General features: G+C 38.9%; 1 protein-coding gene across 2 annotated transcripts in view; it reads right to left on the reverse strand.

The window, feature by feature from the left end:
- 5PtaseI (inositol polyphosphate-5-phosphatase A) overlaps positions 1-20,689 on the reverse strand; it is a 400,034-nt gene that overhangs the window by 274,863 nt on the left and 104,482 nt on the right. For both annotated transcript variants that reach the window (XM_090385500.1, XM_090385499.1), the window contains exons 5-6: positions 20,574-20,637; positions 731-834 (exon numbers count right to left, since the gene is read on the reverse strand). In XM_090385500.1, the coding sequence (XP_090241626.1) occupies positions 731-834; positions 20,574-20,637 (168 nt within the window). The remainder of the gene's footprint in view (positions 1-730; positions 835-20,573; positions 20,638-20,689) is intronic.

The following is a 20,689-nucleotide window of genomic DNA, read 5'->3' on the forward strand; positions in this document are numbered from 1 at the left end:
ATACCGTAATGTAAAAACCCACAGAATTCCAGTTATCGGTATTATCGCAAATGCAGTAAAATCGAGTTTACTACCCATTTATAATAGATTGCGCTAACAGAAAAGCCCAATAAACCAGAAAGTGCAAATTGTTTTTATTGTTTTATGGTAGGGACCTCCAGAAATGTGTTTTAGAAAAATATCACAAAGGCATTCAAAATTGATTAGTATAATGGAACATATGATAACGATAAAGTGTAGTGCAACTGCCATTATAAAAATTACCTTTTCGAGAGATAAATAGCTTAGTTATATAGTGAAAATTTCAACTTCCAAAGTCTTGGAACGAATTACCAAAAAAAAAAAAAAAAAAAAAAAAAAGTATTATTGGGTTCACATTACGATATTTTCACGATACCTCCATTTATTCCTAATTGATTAAAAATGCATTTCACCAATTTTTTTTAAGTTTGCACAGACCAGCAAAAACTTCCATAAAGTCGAATTTCCATAAGTCCAGTATTATATAACCAGCTTATGCCTTTATACATGGAGTGTGTGTTGCTAACTTTTGAAAATTAATTATATATTGGCATGTAATTCCTTTCACTGAACATATAATTATCATGTTTAAAAGATTATAAACTATGTTTTTAAAGAATTATTAGTCTGTAGTACATTAGCTATAGTGTTAATGTATCACATAAGCAACTTAGGCATATATTACATACACTAAATAAACAGTGTATACCTCTGGAAAAACATCTTGAGGAAACTTTGCCTTTTCTTTAGTTGTAACCCTTTCTATATTGCCTGAATGTACTTCCTTTCCCTCAACAGGAGAAAATTCATGATCTGAAATTGTGATAAATAAAATTTTTTCAAAGTCAGTTTTTATGTGAAATTCTACCATGCTAAAAATTTATTTTACTTATAAAAGTCTTTAAATATCACGTGAAATTAACCTTGGCACATAGTTTTATCCTCAGCTTTTTTTTTTTTTATTGTTATATAATATTAGTTATCATACCTCTGGCACATATAGCATATCTGAAAATTGTTAATCACATTATACTAAATGTCTTCTCCCCTTCTTCACACAAAAAAATCTGTAATCTTAATGAAAAGATAAACCAATGAAACATGCTACTGGGAGGGGGGGGGAGGTAGATACCTCCCTAAATCGATTCACAAATATATAGTCTCAATTCTAATTTGAAAGAGCATTTTGACCTACAATTTTCTAAATTCCACTAACAGTATATTAGCAAAATCTCAGTATCAGTTTCTTTAGCATCCGAAAGGGAACATTTTGTGTCCCCTAAGCACAAAGCCTATAGTATTCTAGTATTCTTTGCAGGCTAAAAAGACAGAATGTTGATGCTTGCCTGTTGAATTCCTGTAGATTCCAATTTTTAAGAGAATAACATGACACAGAAGACTGTTCCAAAAACAGAAATAAGAAAAGATGCATTAATGAAGATTTTGGGGGGGGGGGGAGGGTGGTCCTTATAACTTTTTTCTCAACCTGAGAAATATAATATACAGTAATTTATGAATATGTTATATATAGACTAATACCATAATGTAAATTTATTGAATAATGTACAGTACACATCATGAATAAGTCACTTGAAGATTACTTTTTCTTGAAGTATTAGCATTAATAAAGGAATATGACGCAAGAAAGCAAGCTTATGCAGCATCAGACAAAAAAAAACAAAAAAAAATCCGCTCCCATTTCACCCCCCCCCCCTCGTTCCAAATACCTGTTCAGCTCAGCCTTAAATTTATTTAGGCTATCAACTTCCACGACAAAAGACAAAAGTCTCTTCCACCAATCAACTACCCGCTGGCTAAAGGCAAACTTCCGCACATCTATCCTACAACTGCCTTTCCTCAATTTGAATTTATGCCCTCTCAGGTGATTATTCTGAGCAAAAGGAAGAATCCCATCAACATTAAGCATGCTCAAACCATTCAGGGCTTTATACACCTCAATCAGATCACCTCACAGGTGCCTAGTCTCCAGATACTGTAATCTGCAAAACTTAAGCCTTTCTTAGTAAGAGCAACCCTTCGTTTCATTCACTAATCTTGTTACCCTTCTCTGTACTCGTTCCATCAGCTCTACATCCTTCTTAAAATGCGGCCTCCAGACCTGTATACAGTACTCAAGGTGTAGCCTGACCATTGCCTTATACAAGGAGATAATCACCTCCTTATCCTTGCTAGAAAATTCTTGGATATCATTGACAAGACACCATTAGCTACTCTTGCAGACCGCCTGCACTGCTCAGAAAACTTCATATCTGCCTGCACAATTACGCCAGGTCCTTTTCATTCTCTACCACTGTCAGTGTAGTACGACAGAGTTAGTAGTAGTGGCATGTGATGCAAGAAAGCAAGCGTATGAGCTTATGCAGCACCAGCAAAAAAAAAAAAAAAAAACACACCATTCCCTCCAAATGCCTGTCCAGTTCCTCCTTAAATTTATTTAACTTATCAACTTCCACGACAGATGGAAGTTTGTTCCAGCAATTAACCACCCACTGGCTAAAGGCAAATTTCTACACATCTATTCTACATCTGTCTTTTCTTAATTTGAATTTATGCCCCCTTAGGTTCGGAATTTCTGGGTGCGAGGTTTGCCTGTGCGGCCATTGCTCCTTAAAGCTCTTCAAACAGAGAAGTTTTTCCTGATTTATTTTCTGCTTTATTAGTTTAAATTGTCATATTAACTTATTTTCTAGAGTAGCTTTATATTCCTAGTTACGATACTTAGTTTAAAGTTTAACTTAGACAGAGATTTTGTAGATATTACTTAGTATCGGTAACGGTATCAAATCCACGTGTCACAAACCAAATATTTTTTTAACCAAATTTAGTCGATTTATTAACCAACTGTTATATCAAATTATCTTCTATAAGTAGATTATAGACCTAGTCAGGATCCTTAGTTTATTCTAAATTGAGATAGCGAGATTTGGAAGCTAATCAATACTTACGAGTCCGTAGAAATACCGTTCGTGAATTCCCGCCATTTTTACACGATAGCATAAGCTTAGTGTCGTATAGTGCATAATATAATATTGTCAATTAATCAGTAAATCTATTAATCTTGATAAACTTTATTGTCAATTAAATTGTACTTTTAACTCTATATATATATATATATATATATATATAACGACTTAATCGTAACAAATAATTAATACATAACTATAGTGGTACACGTGATACGGAAGTTGTATAAAGGGAACTCGTAGAAAACACTAGATACCGAAAAAAATATATATATAACATAACTGTTTTGGGATATAACTTAAGGATTTAATTTTTGTTTTGAATTTTATTGAATTAAATCGGAATCATGACTCTGACCAGAGCAGCAAAGCAAAAGGCTCAAGCTAATGGGAGTGCTGTGGTTCAGGGGAGAACTGAGGGGGGCAGTTGCCCTCTGAATCACAGTCTATTAAAATGCACTGTTTGCTTGATGTTTGCGGAGCAGTCGGGTACGGGACATGATATTGCCAAGGGGGATGTCTTTGTGTGTGCACGATGTAAGGAGTGCAAGGAAATCAGGCGACAACTCATCGTTGTTATGGGCCTTTATGAGAGCTTGAAGGACAGGGTGGATGCCCTCGAAGGAAATAAATTGAGGGGCCCATCAAGCTCTCAGCTGCCCACATCAACGCCAGAGCTTGCACTTGGTCATCAGGCAACACAGAAGCAGCCCCCTAGGCAGAATGCGCTGGTCCCACAGGAACTAGTAGTTGTTGGTGACTCTATTGTCAGGGAAACGGGGAACATACTTTGTAAAAAGGATAGGTGGAATAGGACCAGGGTATGTCTGCCAGGGGCAAAGGTTGATGACGTTGTGCAGATATCATCTTTTAAGGGCACAAAAGGTGATATAGTTGTACACGTTGGCACTAATGATATTAAGAGTAGGAGACCAGCGGAATTACTTAGCAAGTACAGGTCACTGTTGAAAAAAAGCCGTGAATTAGGGTTGAACTTGAAAGTGTCTGCAATTCTGCCCAGACACGATAGGAGGGAGTATATGATGAGAGCCTTGTCGATCAATTCGGCCCTGGAGGGATTGTGCAAGGCTCAAGGGGTAGAATTTTTTTCAGCCTGGACTGTACTTGTTAACAGGAGAGATTGCTTCTACAGGGATGGGATACACTTAAATAGAAAGGGTGCAAGAATTTTTGCTGATGCTGTCGAGGCAGTGTTAGGTGGGTCGGAAAACTGCTAGTTGGGGGGGATACAAGGACTAATAGATTAACAGTAGCCAGTGGCAGAGGTGGAAGTGATTCTTGCACTGCTTCTATTGAAATGAGCAGAAGTCTGAAAAACAAGATGCAGGATATTTCAGAGACTGCTGGTAGTCATTGCGGTACAAGTAAACACATGGGTTGTGTTAGGGTAGCTAAGAATAGAAACAGGTGCATGTATACCTGCGTGTACACCAATGCTAGGAGTTTGGTAAATAAATTTGATGAATTTGAGGTATTGCTCAAAACATCAAAGGCAGATATTGTTGGGATATCAGAGACGTGGTGTAACACAGATATAAGTAATGCGGAACTGGAATTTGGGGAATACAATGTGTATAGAAAGGATAGACAGGACAGGAGGGGAGGAGGGGTTATGCTATTAATTAAGAAACACATAAAGTCCAAGGAAGTGAAGCCAGTCGACATCGATGGACAGGGCAGTGTCGAGTCAGTTTGGTGTGACATAAGCATAGGGAAATCAAAATTGAGAGTAGGAGTGTGCTATAGGCCTAATGACTCTGATGAGTATAATAAGATATTGTACAGGGAAATAGAGTGGGCCAGTAAATCAGAGAGTCTTATAATGGGGGACTTTAATTTCCCAGATATTGACTGGAATTTGTGGGTTGGTCACTCTCACACTAGCAAGGCTTTTGTGGATTTATTGGATGATTGTTTTCTACATCAGCATGTTCGTGAGGCAACAAGAGGGAGCAATACTCTTGATCTGATTATCAGTAGTGATTCTTCATGCATTAAGAACCTGCAGATAAATGAACCACTAGGTGGCAGTGATCACAGTGTGTTGAAGTGGGATTTACTCAAGGAGGTAACTACCATCAGAGGTAAAGGGAAGGGTTTTTGTTTTCGTAAAGGCGACTATGATGGTCTGAGACAGTATTTAAATTCTATACAGTGGGACCAACTGATGATGTTACCAACAGCAAACTCAAAATGGGAAGCATTCAAGGAACTAATCTTGGAGGCTACCAGGCTTTACATACCAACTAAGAAATATTGTTCAAGGTTTAGGCCTAAATGGTTGTCAGATGAACTAATGAGACATGTGGCAGAGAAGAAAAATGCATGGGATACATACAAATTAATGGGTGACATGGAAGCCTATGATAGATATAAGTTGGTCTGTAACCAAGTCACAAAGGAGATTAGACAGGCAAAGGCAGACTATGAAAAATCCTTGGCAAAGGATGCAAAGAAAAACAGAAAAGAGTTCTTTACATACTTGAACTCGAAAAGGAAAGGGATGAATCAGATTGGTCCACTGGATATTGATGGTTCAACAGTTGAGGATCCTGCTCAGGTGGCTAACAATCTAAACGAGTATTTTGCATCTACATTCACGCATGAGGAGTTATTCAGGAAAGAGAATGATGTAGGTAAAGTAAACATTGGCAGTGAGCTGGATGATTTTGTAATAACTGAGAGGAAAGTGGAGGAGAGATTGTTGAGGATAAACATAAAAAAGGCACCTGGGGTGGATGGGATCTATCCAGTTATATTAAAGGAGGCAGCAAAGGAAGTATGCAAACCCCTAGCCATAATTATGAGAGCTTCTTTGGACTCAGGGGAGGTACCCATAGACTGGAGATGTGCAAATGTAACCCCAATTCACAAAGGAGGATCAAAGGCTGACACAAGTAATTATAGACCTGTTAGTTTAACTTCTGTTCCAGGTAAATTAATGGAGGCACTGGTTAAAGAAGCACTGCAGGATCATCTAGACAAGAATTCAGTTATAGCTCAGACACAGCATGGTTTTGTTAAGGGCAGGTCTTGCCTGACCAATTTGATTGGATACTATGATGTAGTCACAAAAGAACTGGATGCAGGGAATAACTTTGATATTATATATTTGGATCTTAGAAAGGCTTTTGATACTGTTGCACATGGAAGACTGCTGCACAAATTGGAGCAGTGTGGCATTGGAGGCAAATTGCTGCTATGGATAAGGGGATGGTTGAGTGGCAGAAGACAGAGAGTGGTAATCAATGGACACTGCTCAACGTGGACTAATGTTATTAGTGGAGTTCCTCAAGGTTCAGTGTTGGGTCCGTTGTTGTTTTCGGTGTTTATGAATGATATTGATGATGGGATATCAAGTTTAATGTCCAAGTTTGCAGATGATACAAAGGTTGGCAGGGTCGTTAAGGACAATACTGACGCTATGCTGCTGCAACAGGATCTGGAAAGGTTGAACAGATGGGCTGAGAGGTGGCAAATGAGGTTTAACATCGACAAATGTAAAGTGCTGCATATGGGAAACAGTAACCCCAGAGCAACGTATCAACTCTGCGGTACTACACTGACAGTGGTGGAGAATGAAAAGGACCTGGGGGTAATTGTGCAGGCAGATATGAAGTTCTCTGAGCAGTGCAGACGAGCTGCAAGAGTAGCTCATGGTGTCTTGTCAATGATATACAGTAATTTTTCTAGCAGGGATAAGGAGATGATTATTCCCTTGTATAAGGCAATGGTAAGGCCACATCTTGAGTACTGTATACAGGTCTGGAGGCCTCATTTCAAGAAGGATGTAGAGCTGCTGGAACGGGTACAGAGAAGGGCAACAAGATTAGTAAATGGAACAAAGGGTTGCTCTTACGAAGAAAGGCTTAAGTTTTGCAAATTACCGAGTTTGGAGACTAGGCACCGGCGAGGTGATCTGATAGAGGTGTATAAGGCTTTGAATGGTTTGAGCATGCTCAATGCCAATGGGATTCTTCATCTTTCTCAGAATAATCACCTCAGAGGGCATAAATTCAAATTGAGGAAGGACGGATGTCGGATAGATGTGCGGAAATTTGCCTTTGGCCAGCGGGTGGTTGGTTGGTGGAACCGACTTCCATCACTTGTTGTTGAAGTTGATAGCCTAAACAAATTTAAAGCTCAACTGGACAGGTATTTCGAACGAACGGAGGGGTAAAATGGGAGTGGGTTTTTTTTTTTTGGCTGATGCTGAATAAGCTTGCTTTCTTGCATCATATGCCTCTGCTAATGCTAATGCTAATCTGAACAAGTAGAAGGATTCCATCAGAATTCAGCGTGCTCAACCCATTCAGGGCCTTATACACCTAAATCAGATCACCGCGCAGGTGCCTAGTCTCCAGCCACTGCAATTTGCAGAAATAAAGCCTCTCTTGGTAAGAGGATCCCTTCATTCCCCTCACCAATCTTGTTGCCCTTCTCTGTACACACTCAAGTAAATCTACATCCTTCCTAAAATGTTCTCAAGGCACTTCCTTTTCCCGGCTAGCAAAATTCCTATATATCTTTGACAAAACACCATGACCTGCCCTGGCAACCTGTCTGCATTGCCAGAAAACTTCATAGCTGACTGTACAATTACTCCTAGGTCTTTTTCATTTTCTACCACCTTAAGTGTAGTACCACACAGTTGGTACGTTTCTCTGGGGTTGCTTCGACCCATATGCAGTACTTTGCATTTGTCAAGGTTAAACTTCAGTTGTCACTTCTTAGCCCATCTGCCCAAATTTTCTACATCCTGTTGCAGTAGCACACTGCCAATATTGTCATTAACAACCCTGCCAACCTTTGTATCATCTGCAAACTTCAACACTACGCCTGATATACCTTCATCAATATCATTGATAAATATACAAAACGCCAGTGGGCCCAACACTGAACCCTGTGGGACTCCACTAATAACATTAGTCCACGAAGAGCAGCACCCATTGATTACCACCCTCTGTCTTCTCCCACTCAACCATCCTTTTATCCATTGTAGCAACTTACCCTTAATACCATTCTGCTCCAATTTGTACAATAGTCTTCCATGCGCAACAGTGTCAAAAGCTTCAGTCTATAAACAAATAAAGCAGCGATACACTGCTTTATCTGTTTATAGATTGGGGTCACTCAAACCAGAGACAGCTGACATAAGTCCCCGATTAGGAACATGTCCTGCCCACCGAAGCACGTTTCGACATTTCCAGTTATCTGTTTTGACTTCACGTCCATTTAGGATAACAGCTCAGCAGCACGGATCACATTGACTTCATCGATTATTAGCACTTTGACGTACTTAAACAGTGATCTGTATTGTTGTGAGACTCTACATCCTTCTTGACAGAGGCAGATTTCTCAAAATGTATATCTTGAGGGTAGGGTGCACAGTACTTCTGTCTATCATAATGTCAGCCTTACCAGTTGAATCACATGTAATGTAGGCGTTACAGTACCCATCTGTATTACTGAAGTGGTTGTATGTTTCCATCAAGAGGTGAATCAAAAATGATTTTCCGCAACCAGCTGGGCCAGTCAAGAATATTTGAATCGGTTTGCTATTGGGAGTAACAGACTCCAAATTACATGAATGAGTAGAATCTTTTGCTTGTCATTGGCCATTCTCATTAAGTTGCAGAAGTCCTCATTGGTCATCAAATTTTTGCATTTCTTTGCAATAGTGCGGAGTCGGCTGAGCATGCAAGCTTTAAACCTTCATTAATCTCGCTGTGTAGGATGTGTGTGTGTGTGTAAAAGTTTCAAAAGGGGTCTTCTTCTTGCAGTCACATTACAAACCTATACGGGTCATTACCGTATGCTTTGTCAGAGTCGCCATTGTCGTTGTCGTGGCACATCTTCTTACATATTTCAATTGTTTTATGAATGTCCAAGTCCAATTCATACAATTAGCATTAGTAGACGCATTTGATGCAAGAAAGCAAGCTTATGCAGCATCAGCCAAAAAAAAATAAAAAATAAAAAATAAAAATAATAAATAAATAAATAAAAAATAACCACTTCCACTTCACACATCTGTTCATTCGAAATACCTGTCCAGTTGAGCCTTAAACTTATTTAGGCTATCAACTTCCACGACAAGGGATGGAAGTCTATTCCACCAACCAACCACCCGCTGGCTAAAGGCAAATTTCCTCACGTCTATCCTACATCTGTCTTTTCTCAATTTGAATTTATGCCCTCCCAGGTGATTACTCTGAGCAAGAGGAAAAATCCCATCAGCATTGAGCATGCTCAAACCATTCAAGGCTTTATACACCTCTATCAGATCACCTTGCTGGTGCCTAGTCCCCAGACACTGTAATTTGCAAAACTTAAGCCTTTCTTCGTAAGAGCACCCCTTTGTTCCATTCACTAATCTTGTTGCCCTTCTCTGTACTCGTTCCAGCATCTCTACATCCTTCTTGAAATGAGGCCTCCAGACCTGTATATAGTACTCTAGGTGTGGCCTGACCATTTCCTTATACAAGGGAATAATCACCTCCTTATACCTGCTAGAAAAATTCCTATATATCATCGACAATACACCATGAGCGACTCTTGCAGTACGTCTGCACTGCTCAGAAAACTTCATATCTGCCTGCACAACCACCCCCAGGTCCCTTTCATTTTCTGCCACTGTCAGTGTAGTACCACAGAGTTGATACGTTGCTCTGGGTTGCTGTTTCCCATATGTAGTACTTTACATTTGTCAATGTTAAACTTCATTTGCCACTTCTCAGCCTATCTGCTCAACCTTTCCAGATCCTGTTGCAGTAGCATAGTGTCAGTAGTGTCCTTGACAACCCTGCCAACCTTCGCATCGTCTGCAAACTTGGAAATTAAGCTTGATATACCATCATCAATATCTATAAATACAGAAAACAATAAAGGACCCAATACTGAACCCTGAGGGACTCCACTAATAACATTAGTCCACGATGTGCAGTGTCCATTGATTACCACTCTCCGTCTTCTCCCCCTCAACCACCCCTTTATCCATAGCAGCAATTTGCCTCCAATGCCACACTGCTCCAATTTGTGCAGCAGTCTTCCATGTGCAACAGTATCAAAAGCCTTGCTAAGATCCAAGTATATAATATCAAAGTTATTCCCTGCATCCAGTTCTTTTGTGACTGCATCATAGTATCCAATCAAGACTTCTCCATAACAAAACCATGCTGTGTCTGAGCTATAACTGAAGTCTTGTCTAGATGATCCTGCAGTGCTCCTTTAACCAGTGCCTCCATTAATTTTCCAGAACAGAAATTAAACTAACAGGTCTATAATTACTTGTGTTGCCATTTGATCCTCCTTTGTGAATTGGCGTCATATTTGCACATCTCCAGTCCATGGGTACTTCCCCTGAGTCCTAGGAAGCTCTCATAATTATGGCTAAGGGTTTGCTTACTTCCTCTGCTGCCTCCTTTAATATAACTGGATAGATCCCAACCACCCCAGGTGCCTTCTTGTATTTATCTTCGACAATTTCTCCTCCACTTTACTCTCAGTTATTACAAGATTCTCTAGCTTACTCCCAGAGTTGAATACTTCTGTATTCAATGCCAGAGGTATTCCCCTCACTGAATAACTAATCATGTGTGAATGTCGATGCAAAATATTCATTCTGTTTGTTAGCTACCTGAGCAGGATCATCAACAGTTGAACCATCAATATCCAGTGGACCAATCTGATTCATCCCCTTCTTTCTAGAGTTTACATAAGTAAAGAACTCTTTGCTGTTTTTCTTTGCATCCCTTGCCAAAGATTTCTCGTAATCTGCCTTCGCCTGCCTAACCTCCTTTGTAACGTGGTTACAGATCAACTTGTATCTATCATAGACTTCTGTGTCATGTGTTAATTTGTATGTATCCCATGCATTTTTCTTCTCTGCCATATGTCTCATTAGTTCAATTGACATCCACTTAGGCCTAAACCTTGAACAATATTTCTTAGTTGGTATGTAAAGCCTAGTAGCTTCCAAGATAAGTTCTTTGAATGCTTCCCATTTTGAAATTGCTGTTGGTAACAACAGCGATTGGTCTCACTGTATAGAATTTAAATACTGTCTCAGTCCATCGTAGTCGTCTTTACGAAAGCAATAACCCTTCCCTTTACCCCTAATGGTTGTTACCTCTTTGAGTAAATCCCACTTCAGCACACTGTGATCACTGCCACCTAGTGGTTCATTTATCTGCAGATTCTTAATGCATGAAGAATCACTACTGATAATCAAATCAAGAGTATTACTCAGTCTAGTTGCCTCCCGAACATGCTGATGTAGAAAACAATCATCCAATAAATCCACAAAAGCCTTGATAATGTGTGAGTGACCAGCCCCCAAATTCCAGTCAATATCTGGGAAAATAAAATCCCCCATTATAAGACTCTCTGATTTACTGGCCCACTCTATTTCCCCGTACAGTTTCTTATTATACTCATCACAGTCATTACGCCTATAGCACACTCCTACTCTCAATTTAGATCTCCCAATGCTTATGTCAGACCAAACTGACTCGACACTGCACTGTCCAGCAATGTCGACTGGCTCACTTCCTTGGATTTGATGTATTTCTTAACTAATAGCATAACCCCTCCTCCCTTCCTATTCTGTCTATCCTTTCTGTAGACATTGTACTCCCCAAATTCCAGTTCTGCATTCCTTATATCTGTGTGACACCACGTCTCTGAAATCCCCACAATATCTGCCTTTGATGTTTTGAGCAATACCTCAAATTCATCAAATTTATTTACTAAACTCCTAGCATTGGTGTACACGTAAGTATACATGCATCTGTTCTTTTTCTTAGCTACCCTAACACAACCTATGTGTTTAGTTGTACCCCAATGATTCCCAGCACTCTCTGAAATATCCTGCATCTTATTTTCCAGGCTGCGGCTCATTCCAATAGAAGCAGTGCAAGAATCCCTTTCACTTCTGCCAGTGGCTACTGTTAATCTATTAGTCCTTGTATCCCCCCAATCTAGCAGTTTTCCAACCCACCTAACACTGCCTCGATAGCATCAGCAAACATTCTTGCACCCTTTCTATTTAAGTGTATCCCATCCCTGTAGAAGCAGTCTCTCCTGTTAACAAGTACAGACCAGGCTGAAAAAAATTCTACCCCTTGAGCCTTGCACAATCTTTCCAGGGCCGAACTGATCGACAGGGCTCTCATCATATACTCCCTCCTATCGTGTCTTGGCAGAATTGCAGACACTTTCAAATTCAACCCTAATTCACGGCTTTTTTTTCAACAGTGACCTGTACTTGTTAAGTAATTCCGCCGGTCTCCTACTCTTAATATCATTAGTGCCAACCTGTACAACTATATCACCTTTTGTGCCCTTAAAAGATGATATCTGCTCTACAACGTCATCAACCTTTGCCCCTGGCAGACATACCCTGGTCCTGTTCCACCTATCCTTTTTACGAAGCAAGTTTCCCGTTTCCCTGATAATAGTCACCAACAACTACTAGTTCCTTTGGGACCAGCGCACTCTGCTTTGGGGGCTGCCGCTGTGTTGCGTGATGACCAAGTGCAAACTCTGACATTGGTGTGGGCAGCTGAGGGCTTGATGGGCCCTCACTTTTAATCCTTCGAGGGCATCCACCCTGTCCTTCAAGCTCTCATATAGGCCCATAACAATGCTGAGTTGTCGTCTGATTTCCTTACACTCCTTGCATCGCGCGCACACAAAGACATCCCCCATGGCAGTGTCATGTCCCGTACCTGACTGCTCCACAAACATCAAGCAAGTAGTGCGTTTTAATAGGCTGTGATTCAGAGGGCAACTGCCCCCCTCAGTTCTCCCCTGAGCCACAGCACTCCCATTAGCTTGAACCTTTTGCTTTGCTGCTCTGGTCAGAGTCATGATTTCGATTTAATTTCAATAAAATTTCAATTTCAGTACAAAATTAAAACCCTAAACTTATATCCCAACACAGTTATAACGCTATATTTATGTTTCAGTATCGAGTGTTATCTACGAAATCCCTTTATATAACTTCCGTATCAAGTTAAGTATTAATTATTTATTTTTTACTAATTATTTATGTTACATAACCCAAGTCGTTATATGTATAACGACTTGGGTATAATTTATGCTGTTCTAGTATGAGCTCCTCATTGTCGTGATAGATCTTGACACGTCATCTCTGGCAGTATCTGTTTTCTCATTGCAAAATGGAATATGCAGCATTATCATCTTGCGCTTGTACTTGTTGAGATCCTGAACCAAGTCGTACTTTCAATTGCTGATTATGTGTGGAGAATCTTTCCACAAGATCTTTCAACTCTATCCCCAAGTTTCTCAAAACTTCCCACACCTTCGCTATTGCATATCTCATGTTTCTTGCATATCTTATTAGTGCTGCATGTGTAATTTGTGACAAAACATAACAGAGTAACATGATCCAAGTGGTGTGGTCTCTTCTCGTATTTGTCAAACCAATTCTCTTTCCATGTCACACAAATCCTCTGGAAGGTTCTCTTTGTTTACCTCTTCATTGAACATCCTCATTCTCTGTTGCTCGATCGGCCAAACAGTGGAAATGTATACTATCACTGCTGATGTAGCAAGTATTAGGCGGCTTCTTGACTTATGATCTCAATGCTGTTGAGCATGTCGACGGATAGTTTTCTTGAGATGTTGACAATGTTGAACTCTTGGTGCTCTTTCATGATCGTAATGATCTGTAACTGAAAATTGCTGATCCCTCAGTTCGTCTTATTCATGTACTCAACAACGTACAAGCACAAGATGGCAGTGTGGCATTCAGTCCCTTTCACTACTCAGAAAATTATTGATATGAAAGCATCTAGGCACCCAACAATGGAATGTAATGAAAATGCAAATTGTAACAATACAAATACTTGTATTGTTGCAATCATACTATTCAACAAATGGGAAATTAGGCTATTGGCCTAACCTCTTCCAAACGTTGATTCAGTAAAGTAAGCAGCAGGCGTGTGCATAAAACATTACATTGTTCATACTAAATATTTCAGACTGAAGTATGACACTAATGTTACTAACACTGATTTGGTAGAGCAGGCATGAGCATAAAACATTACATCGTTCATGATTTTGGTTCTAGCTGTTAAATTTTAAAATGGTTCTGATTTTCGTCAAAGGTGTTTACATATAAAACATCTTTCATGAGCACAGGGTACACACGTGGCATTTTTATATGGATTGCAAGTATTAAACAGCAAATAATATTTCAAAATATTGGTATTCTCTTTAGCAGTTATGTACACATACATAAAAAAGAAAATATCATTCTTTTAATACTTTCGCTACTGGTTTTTCTGATCACCGTTTTGACCCATGATTGAAAACAGCAAAAAAACCTCGCAAATCTCATTTCAGCCCCCCTGAATTCTGCTTTCATCCTTTTTCCTCATATTCCAAGTTTCATATGCATATCCCAGAATTGGTATGTAATAGGCCTGATATATAGCCTTCTTACACTTCAATGGTATGTTCCTGTTTCAGATCAGATCTCTTGTCAGCCTATAGAAATTCCTGCACACTTGTATCTTTCTACTTATTTCTTCATCTATCACTCCAGTCTTTGTAATGGTACTTCCTAGATACTTGAAGTTGTTAACCATTTTTAGCTCTTTCACTACCATTGTAATGTATCCGTCAGGTTCGCCACTCCTCTTTAGAACCATTACTTCACTCTTCTCCTGACTGATAACCAGTCCAAATTCATTGGCCATCCTAGCCCATATATCAACTTGCAGTTGCACTTGTTCCCTGGTCTCACCCCATATATAGAGGTCATCTGTGAAGAGCACGACTTTCATCTGGTCCTGTCCAAGTTGTTCCATCACTCTACATTACACATCATTCATAACAGCTATGAACAGTAGTGGTGACAGGATGCTTCCTTGCCTCAAACCTGATGTTATTTCAAAGTTCTCTGTCAACCTACTGTTCTTACTTTGTCACTGTATTGGTGTACATATTCTCAATTCTTTCCACAAGATCTTTCAACTCTATCCCCAAGTTTCTCAAAACTTCCCACACTTTCTCTCTCTCTCTTTATGGCATCAAACGCCTTCTTTATGTCCAAAAATGCCATTCATAATTATTTATTGTGTTCATAACACTTTTCTATCAGTTGCCTGATGCAGAAAATTAGATCCACCGTCAGTCTGCCAGGCCTAAAGCCATACTGTTCCTCAGCTATCCTATTTTCAATTGTTCCTCTTATCTTTGGCTCTAACACTCTCTCATACAGCTTACTCACATGTGATGCCTCTATAATTGGAACACTTTTTCTTGTTCCCCTTTTTGAACAAAGGGATGATCAAACCTTTCCAGTCCTTCAGCACCTATCTCTCATCCCAGATCTTACAGAACGGTCTGTATGTCCACGCTATCCCTGCCTTGCCTGTAGCCTTCAGCAGCTCTCTCCATTTATCTCATCTATACCAGCAGATTTACCTGTCTTGATGTATTTCCATGTCTGAACTACATCATTCCACGTCAAGTCTGTCTGGTCTCTCTCTCTGTATTTTCTTTCATCCCCTCTTTTATGATCAACCTGCCTTTGTCCCATTTGCTGGCTGTCCTGCACGTTCAACAGATTTTCAAAATACTTCTTCCATGTTTCTCTTATCTCTTCATCCTTGGTTATTAGGTTCTCATTCTCATCCAGCAAGTATTTGCTTGATCTCCACTAGTCTTCTATGTTGTTTTTTTTTTTTTTTTTTTTTTATGAGAACCCCAAACACGAGGTATTATAACCTATAGTACTTAGTACCGTGCTTGGGTTGGAGGTTGAGAAGACGAAAGAAGATATTTGTTGATATTGGACTTGAACTTCTGTAGATTGTAATTTTCAGGAAATACGTATGAAGGAAGGTTGTTCCAGAAAACGGCAGTTGAATGAATAAATGAGGAAGATGAAAAGTTGGTTCTGTGGGTTTGAAGTTGGACAGTAAATGGATGTTGGCTGGTGGTGGCACGTGTTCGGACTGTTTTGAAAGAGAGAGCGGGAATTATAGAAGCCAATTCAGAAGAACAGTGCCCATGGAAGTATCTGTACAAGAGGCATGCAGCAGAAACAGTGCGTCTATGAGAAAGCGAGTGGAGAGACTCTGTTAGAGATGAATCATTAATTAACCAAACTGCCCTCTTCTGAATGGAATCAAGAAGCCTGAGAGAGGTTTTGGGGGCACCACCCCAGATGTGGGAACAATATTCCATGGCAGGGTGGATTTGCGATTTATACAGAGTGAGCAGCTGTTTGGAAGAAAAGTAACGCCAAGAGCGAAAGAGAAAACCAAGTTTTTTAGATGCAGAGGAAGCAATATTTGTAATGTGCTTGTGCCAAGAGAGATTAGAAGTCAGGGTAATCCCCAAAAGAGAAATATCATTTTGCCTAGAAATCGGAGTGTCACTAAAGATAAGCATAGGAGCAGAAGAATCCTTTTTGCGAGATATAAGACAAGATTGAGTTTTAGAAGGGTTGAAATCAACTAAGTTGTCTTTGCCCCACTGGAGAATTACCTGAAGATCAGCATTTAAGGAATTGGCAGCAGATTTTCGAGAACTTGAAGCTGATTGAGCTGGACAAGGTTTCTCAAAATGGAAAGTTGAATGCAATGTGCTATCATCGGCAAAACTATAGATAGGATTTCCAGTCAATGGAAGAAGGTCATTGATATACAAGAGGAAAAGAGTGGGGGAAAGAACTGAACCTTGGGGGACACCGGCATTAGTGGAGAAGTTAGAAGACAGAGAGCCATCTACCATCACCCTCAGTGAGCGATCAGAGAGAAAACTGGATAACCAATTACTAAAAACAGTTGGCAAACCATAAGATGGAAGCTTGTTTAGAAGACCTTTATGCCAAACAGGATCAAAAGCCTTTGAGATGTCAAGAGCAACTACTTGTGTTTCACCGAACCTTTCCATTGAATTAGTCCATAAATGGGTAACATAAGCCAGAATATCACCAGTGGATCGACACTGACGGAATCCATACTGGCGATCGTTGATCAGACGGAAGGTTTCTAGGTAGTTTAAGAGTTGGCGGTTAATTGATTTCTCCATTACTTTAGAAAGAGTAGAAGTAATTGCAATGGGACGATAATTGGATGGGAGGGATTTGTCACCCTTTTTAGGAACTGGCTGGATATGAGCAAATTTCCAAGCAGAAGGAAAAACACCTTTGGAATAAGAAAGTGAAAAAAAAAAGGCGGCAAAGAATAGGAGTAAGTTCAGGAGCACAGGTTTTGAGAACAAGTGGAGAAATACCATCAGGACCTGGAGCTTTCTTAGCATCAAGATTCATCAAAATCCTTCTGATATCCTTTTGATGGAAGACCACAGGAGGCATTGAATGGAGTGTGTTAGGAATGGTGGGAGGTGTTTTACCAAGATCATTAATACATGAGCTCGAAGAAAAACGGGATGCTAGCAGGTCAGCTTTATCCTTGGCTGAAGTGACAACAGAACCATCTGGTTTGGACAGAGGTGGGAGCAGAGATGGGCAAAAGTTGCGGCCAATAGCTTTGGCAAGAGACCAGAATGCTCGGCTACCATTAGGGCAAGAAGCAAGTTTTCTACTCTTAGCCTGTTCAAACTCTAGTATGTTGCTCTTTATTCACGAGTATATAGTCGAGGGATTCCCGTTGGCCGCCCCAACCGTATCTTTCACTTTGTGACTCTTTCTCTTCTTGAACTGGGTGCTTTCTATGACCAAGCTGTTCCGTAAACAGAAATCCAACAGCCTGTCACCATCATCATTCCTAGGTTCCCAACCATGTGGACTCATAACACATTCTAGTCCTTGTCTCTCTCCACTCCGACTTTTGCGTTCAGGTCACCCATGATGACTATATCTCCACCTGTGACATTCTCTTCGAGCTTGTCCTCAAACTCTAGCTTCTCCATTTCTTCACAACTGGTTTGCGGTGCGTAACACTGTACTATCTTCAATGTTTCACTGTCATTCATTTGCAGTTTAATTGACATGAGTCTGTCACTTATATTATTCACCTCCGGTAGCCTTTCCTTAATCCTGTGATCTATAATGATGGCTACATCCTTCCTCACCCTACATCACCCCCAGATCAATATAGTTATAGCCTCCTCGTAACTCTCTACACCCATTTCCTTAGGTAATAGCCTCTTCATAACTGTCTACACCCATCTCCTTTCCATTTTGATTTGCTCAATCCAAGTATGTTTATTTTTCTGTCCTTTAAGATGTCTACACACTCCTTACCTTAATTTTTCCTGACAGTGTCATAATATTGAGTGTGACTAGTTTTATACATGTCATCATCAGGCTTGTTAGCGTCACAGATACCACCAATAACATCAGCTGGGTCACATCTGGGCTTATTAGTTTTGAGGCTTCTTTTTCTATTGAAGGCAATAAATTTAAGCTGCCGATCTGCCAAACCTGCCACAGCCACACAGATGTGGTAGCTTTTATTCAATGGTGAAGCTTCCTCATGACATTGCAGTTCTATCCACGTATATACTAAATCAACAACTTTAGCTTGTGTCTTGATATTCCCTATCTCCTTCCTCCCAGATTCAAATAACCCTTCGACTGTTATCTATTGCAAAGATGTAAATTAACAATTTTATACAATTTATGCTGATTTGCTAGTCACCACTAAACATGCAGGTGTAGTTCTGAACACTGCTGTAGTTCTTTTATCTCATGAAGGATAAATCCAAATGGCTGACTCGGTAGAATTACAGTGACCTTGAAATTTACAAAAATTAATAACTCAGCAACAAGCAAGTATTTTTAAATACAAATTGGTATCCTGAAAACCTCTACGGCAAAACTATCAAATAGCACAACTGTTCTGTTAAGAAGTCCCAGTGACTGATCATAGTTCCTCAAAAATTTATTGACCTTGAAATTTCCTATGTGTTTCTATATTCAAGGATAATAATAGTATATGGCAGAAATTTTAAAAAACATTCACAGTCAGAAAATGAAACCGTCTTTAGGTCCCAAATCTTAACCTGTCACTCACCAACACTTATTTTATCTAAAATATAACTTCTTTTTGAACAACACTCCCTAAAACCTTCTTTATTAGTGCACTAATTTAGTTAGCATACAGCTGGTGAAACCAGCACCACATTTTTCGTCTATTCTTGTCGACCTGTGGAATAGCGGAATGATGACAGATGATGATGATTGAAAACAGCAGGATTGAGTCAATCTGGATTGAAAATGGAAGAGACATTTTTGGGCTTTCTTCTCACTATGACTGAATTAATTACTCTCCAGTGAAGGTTGCTTGACAAAAATATCTGGCTTTTCTTCTGTCTAAATGGAAAAAAAAAAGTTCTAAAAGCAGAATGGTTTCCCTCCAAGTGGATTAAAAATCCAATGCTGCAATATTTGCATGCAGAAGCTATGAATGTGCTGATATATAGCTCATATATGTAGACATATTGAGCTGCAAGATATTTCTATTATGGTGGAAAAAACAAAACAATAATCTTTGTTATTATGTGAAATAATTTGAATTTCCACATAAATCCTCAGCTTTCTCATAACAATTATACCACGGAAAAATTTACAGAACTAAAAGATTAACATTTTAAATGAAAGAATTGCAAAAATCCTATACAGTACAATAAGAGTATCTGGTAAAAATTAAATTAATAGTATTGACATATATTTATCTTGTTTGAATATTTGAACCATTTAAATAAAAATAAATAAAATTTTTAAAAAATGGTCCTCTGAGCTTCAAAGTAATCAGGTTTTACTGTATTTCATACATTATTGAGGCCCACATTTTGGAAAAGATGTGGACCTGGTGGAGAGGGTAAAGAGAAAAGGCACGAGATTAGTTAAGGAGCACAAAGGGGTATTCTAATTAAGAGAGATTTGAGTTCTGAAAGCTATAGCATTCAAAAACTAGGCATCTGCAGTGTGACTTCATTGAGGTGTTTAAAGCCTTGAAATATTTGCTAACACATTTCAGGTCTTTAAACACTTCAATGAAACACCTTAAACTAAATAACGAGAGAATTTTACTCTTAGTCAAAATACACACACACAAAGTCGTAATAAATTTAAACTGAGAAACGATAATTGTAGGCTACATATCAAAATCATCCTTTAGTTAAAATGCTTATTCTAAGTTAGAGATTGATTTTGAATAAACTTCCATCTACTCTTGTGTAATCTGAAAGGTATTTAAATTTAAGGAGGAATTGTATAATATTGAAAGAAACAGGTAAATGAAATAAGAGCAGTGATACTGGTTACTTTACTTTATTTTTTAAATTAATTAATATATTTTTATTATTACTTTTTTTCTTCTTTTTTTTTTTTGCTGGTGCTACATAAGCATGCTTCTTCACATTATTTTTCCAATACAGTACTAAAACTAATATCAAAACCATCACTAATTTATGATTTGTATCAGTCTTAAAATTTCTTACAAAATTTCTTATAATTTGTATATTTACAGAAATGTGATATTTTGCAAGATCAAATTCTGAGGGAAGTGGAAAAAAAGATCTCTGAAGATCTCTCACCTTTGAAGTCCCAGATCTGTACATTCTTCAGAGAATTATGTACAAAGTATAGATTTCCAAGGGCCTGAAAAAACAACATAAAATCAATAACATATTTCTGAAAATAAATAAAACAA

This window comes from Mastigoproctus giganteus, chromosome 11 (genome assembly GCF_048544385.1).
Source record: "Mastigoproctus giganteus isolate SK-2022 chromosome 11, ASM4854438v1, whole genome shotgun sequence".
Classification (NCBI taxonomy): domain Eukaryota; kingdom Metazoa; phylum Arthropoda; class Arachnida; order Uropygi; family Thelyphonidae; genus Mastigoproctus; species Mastigoproctus giganteus.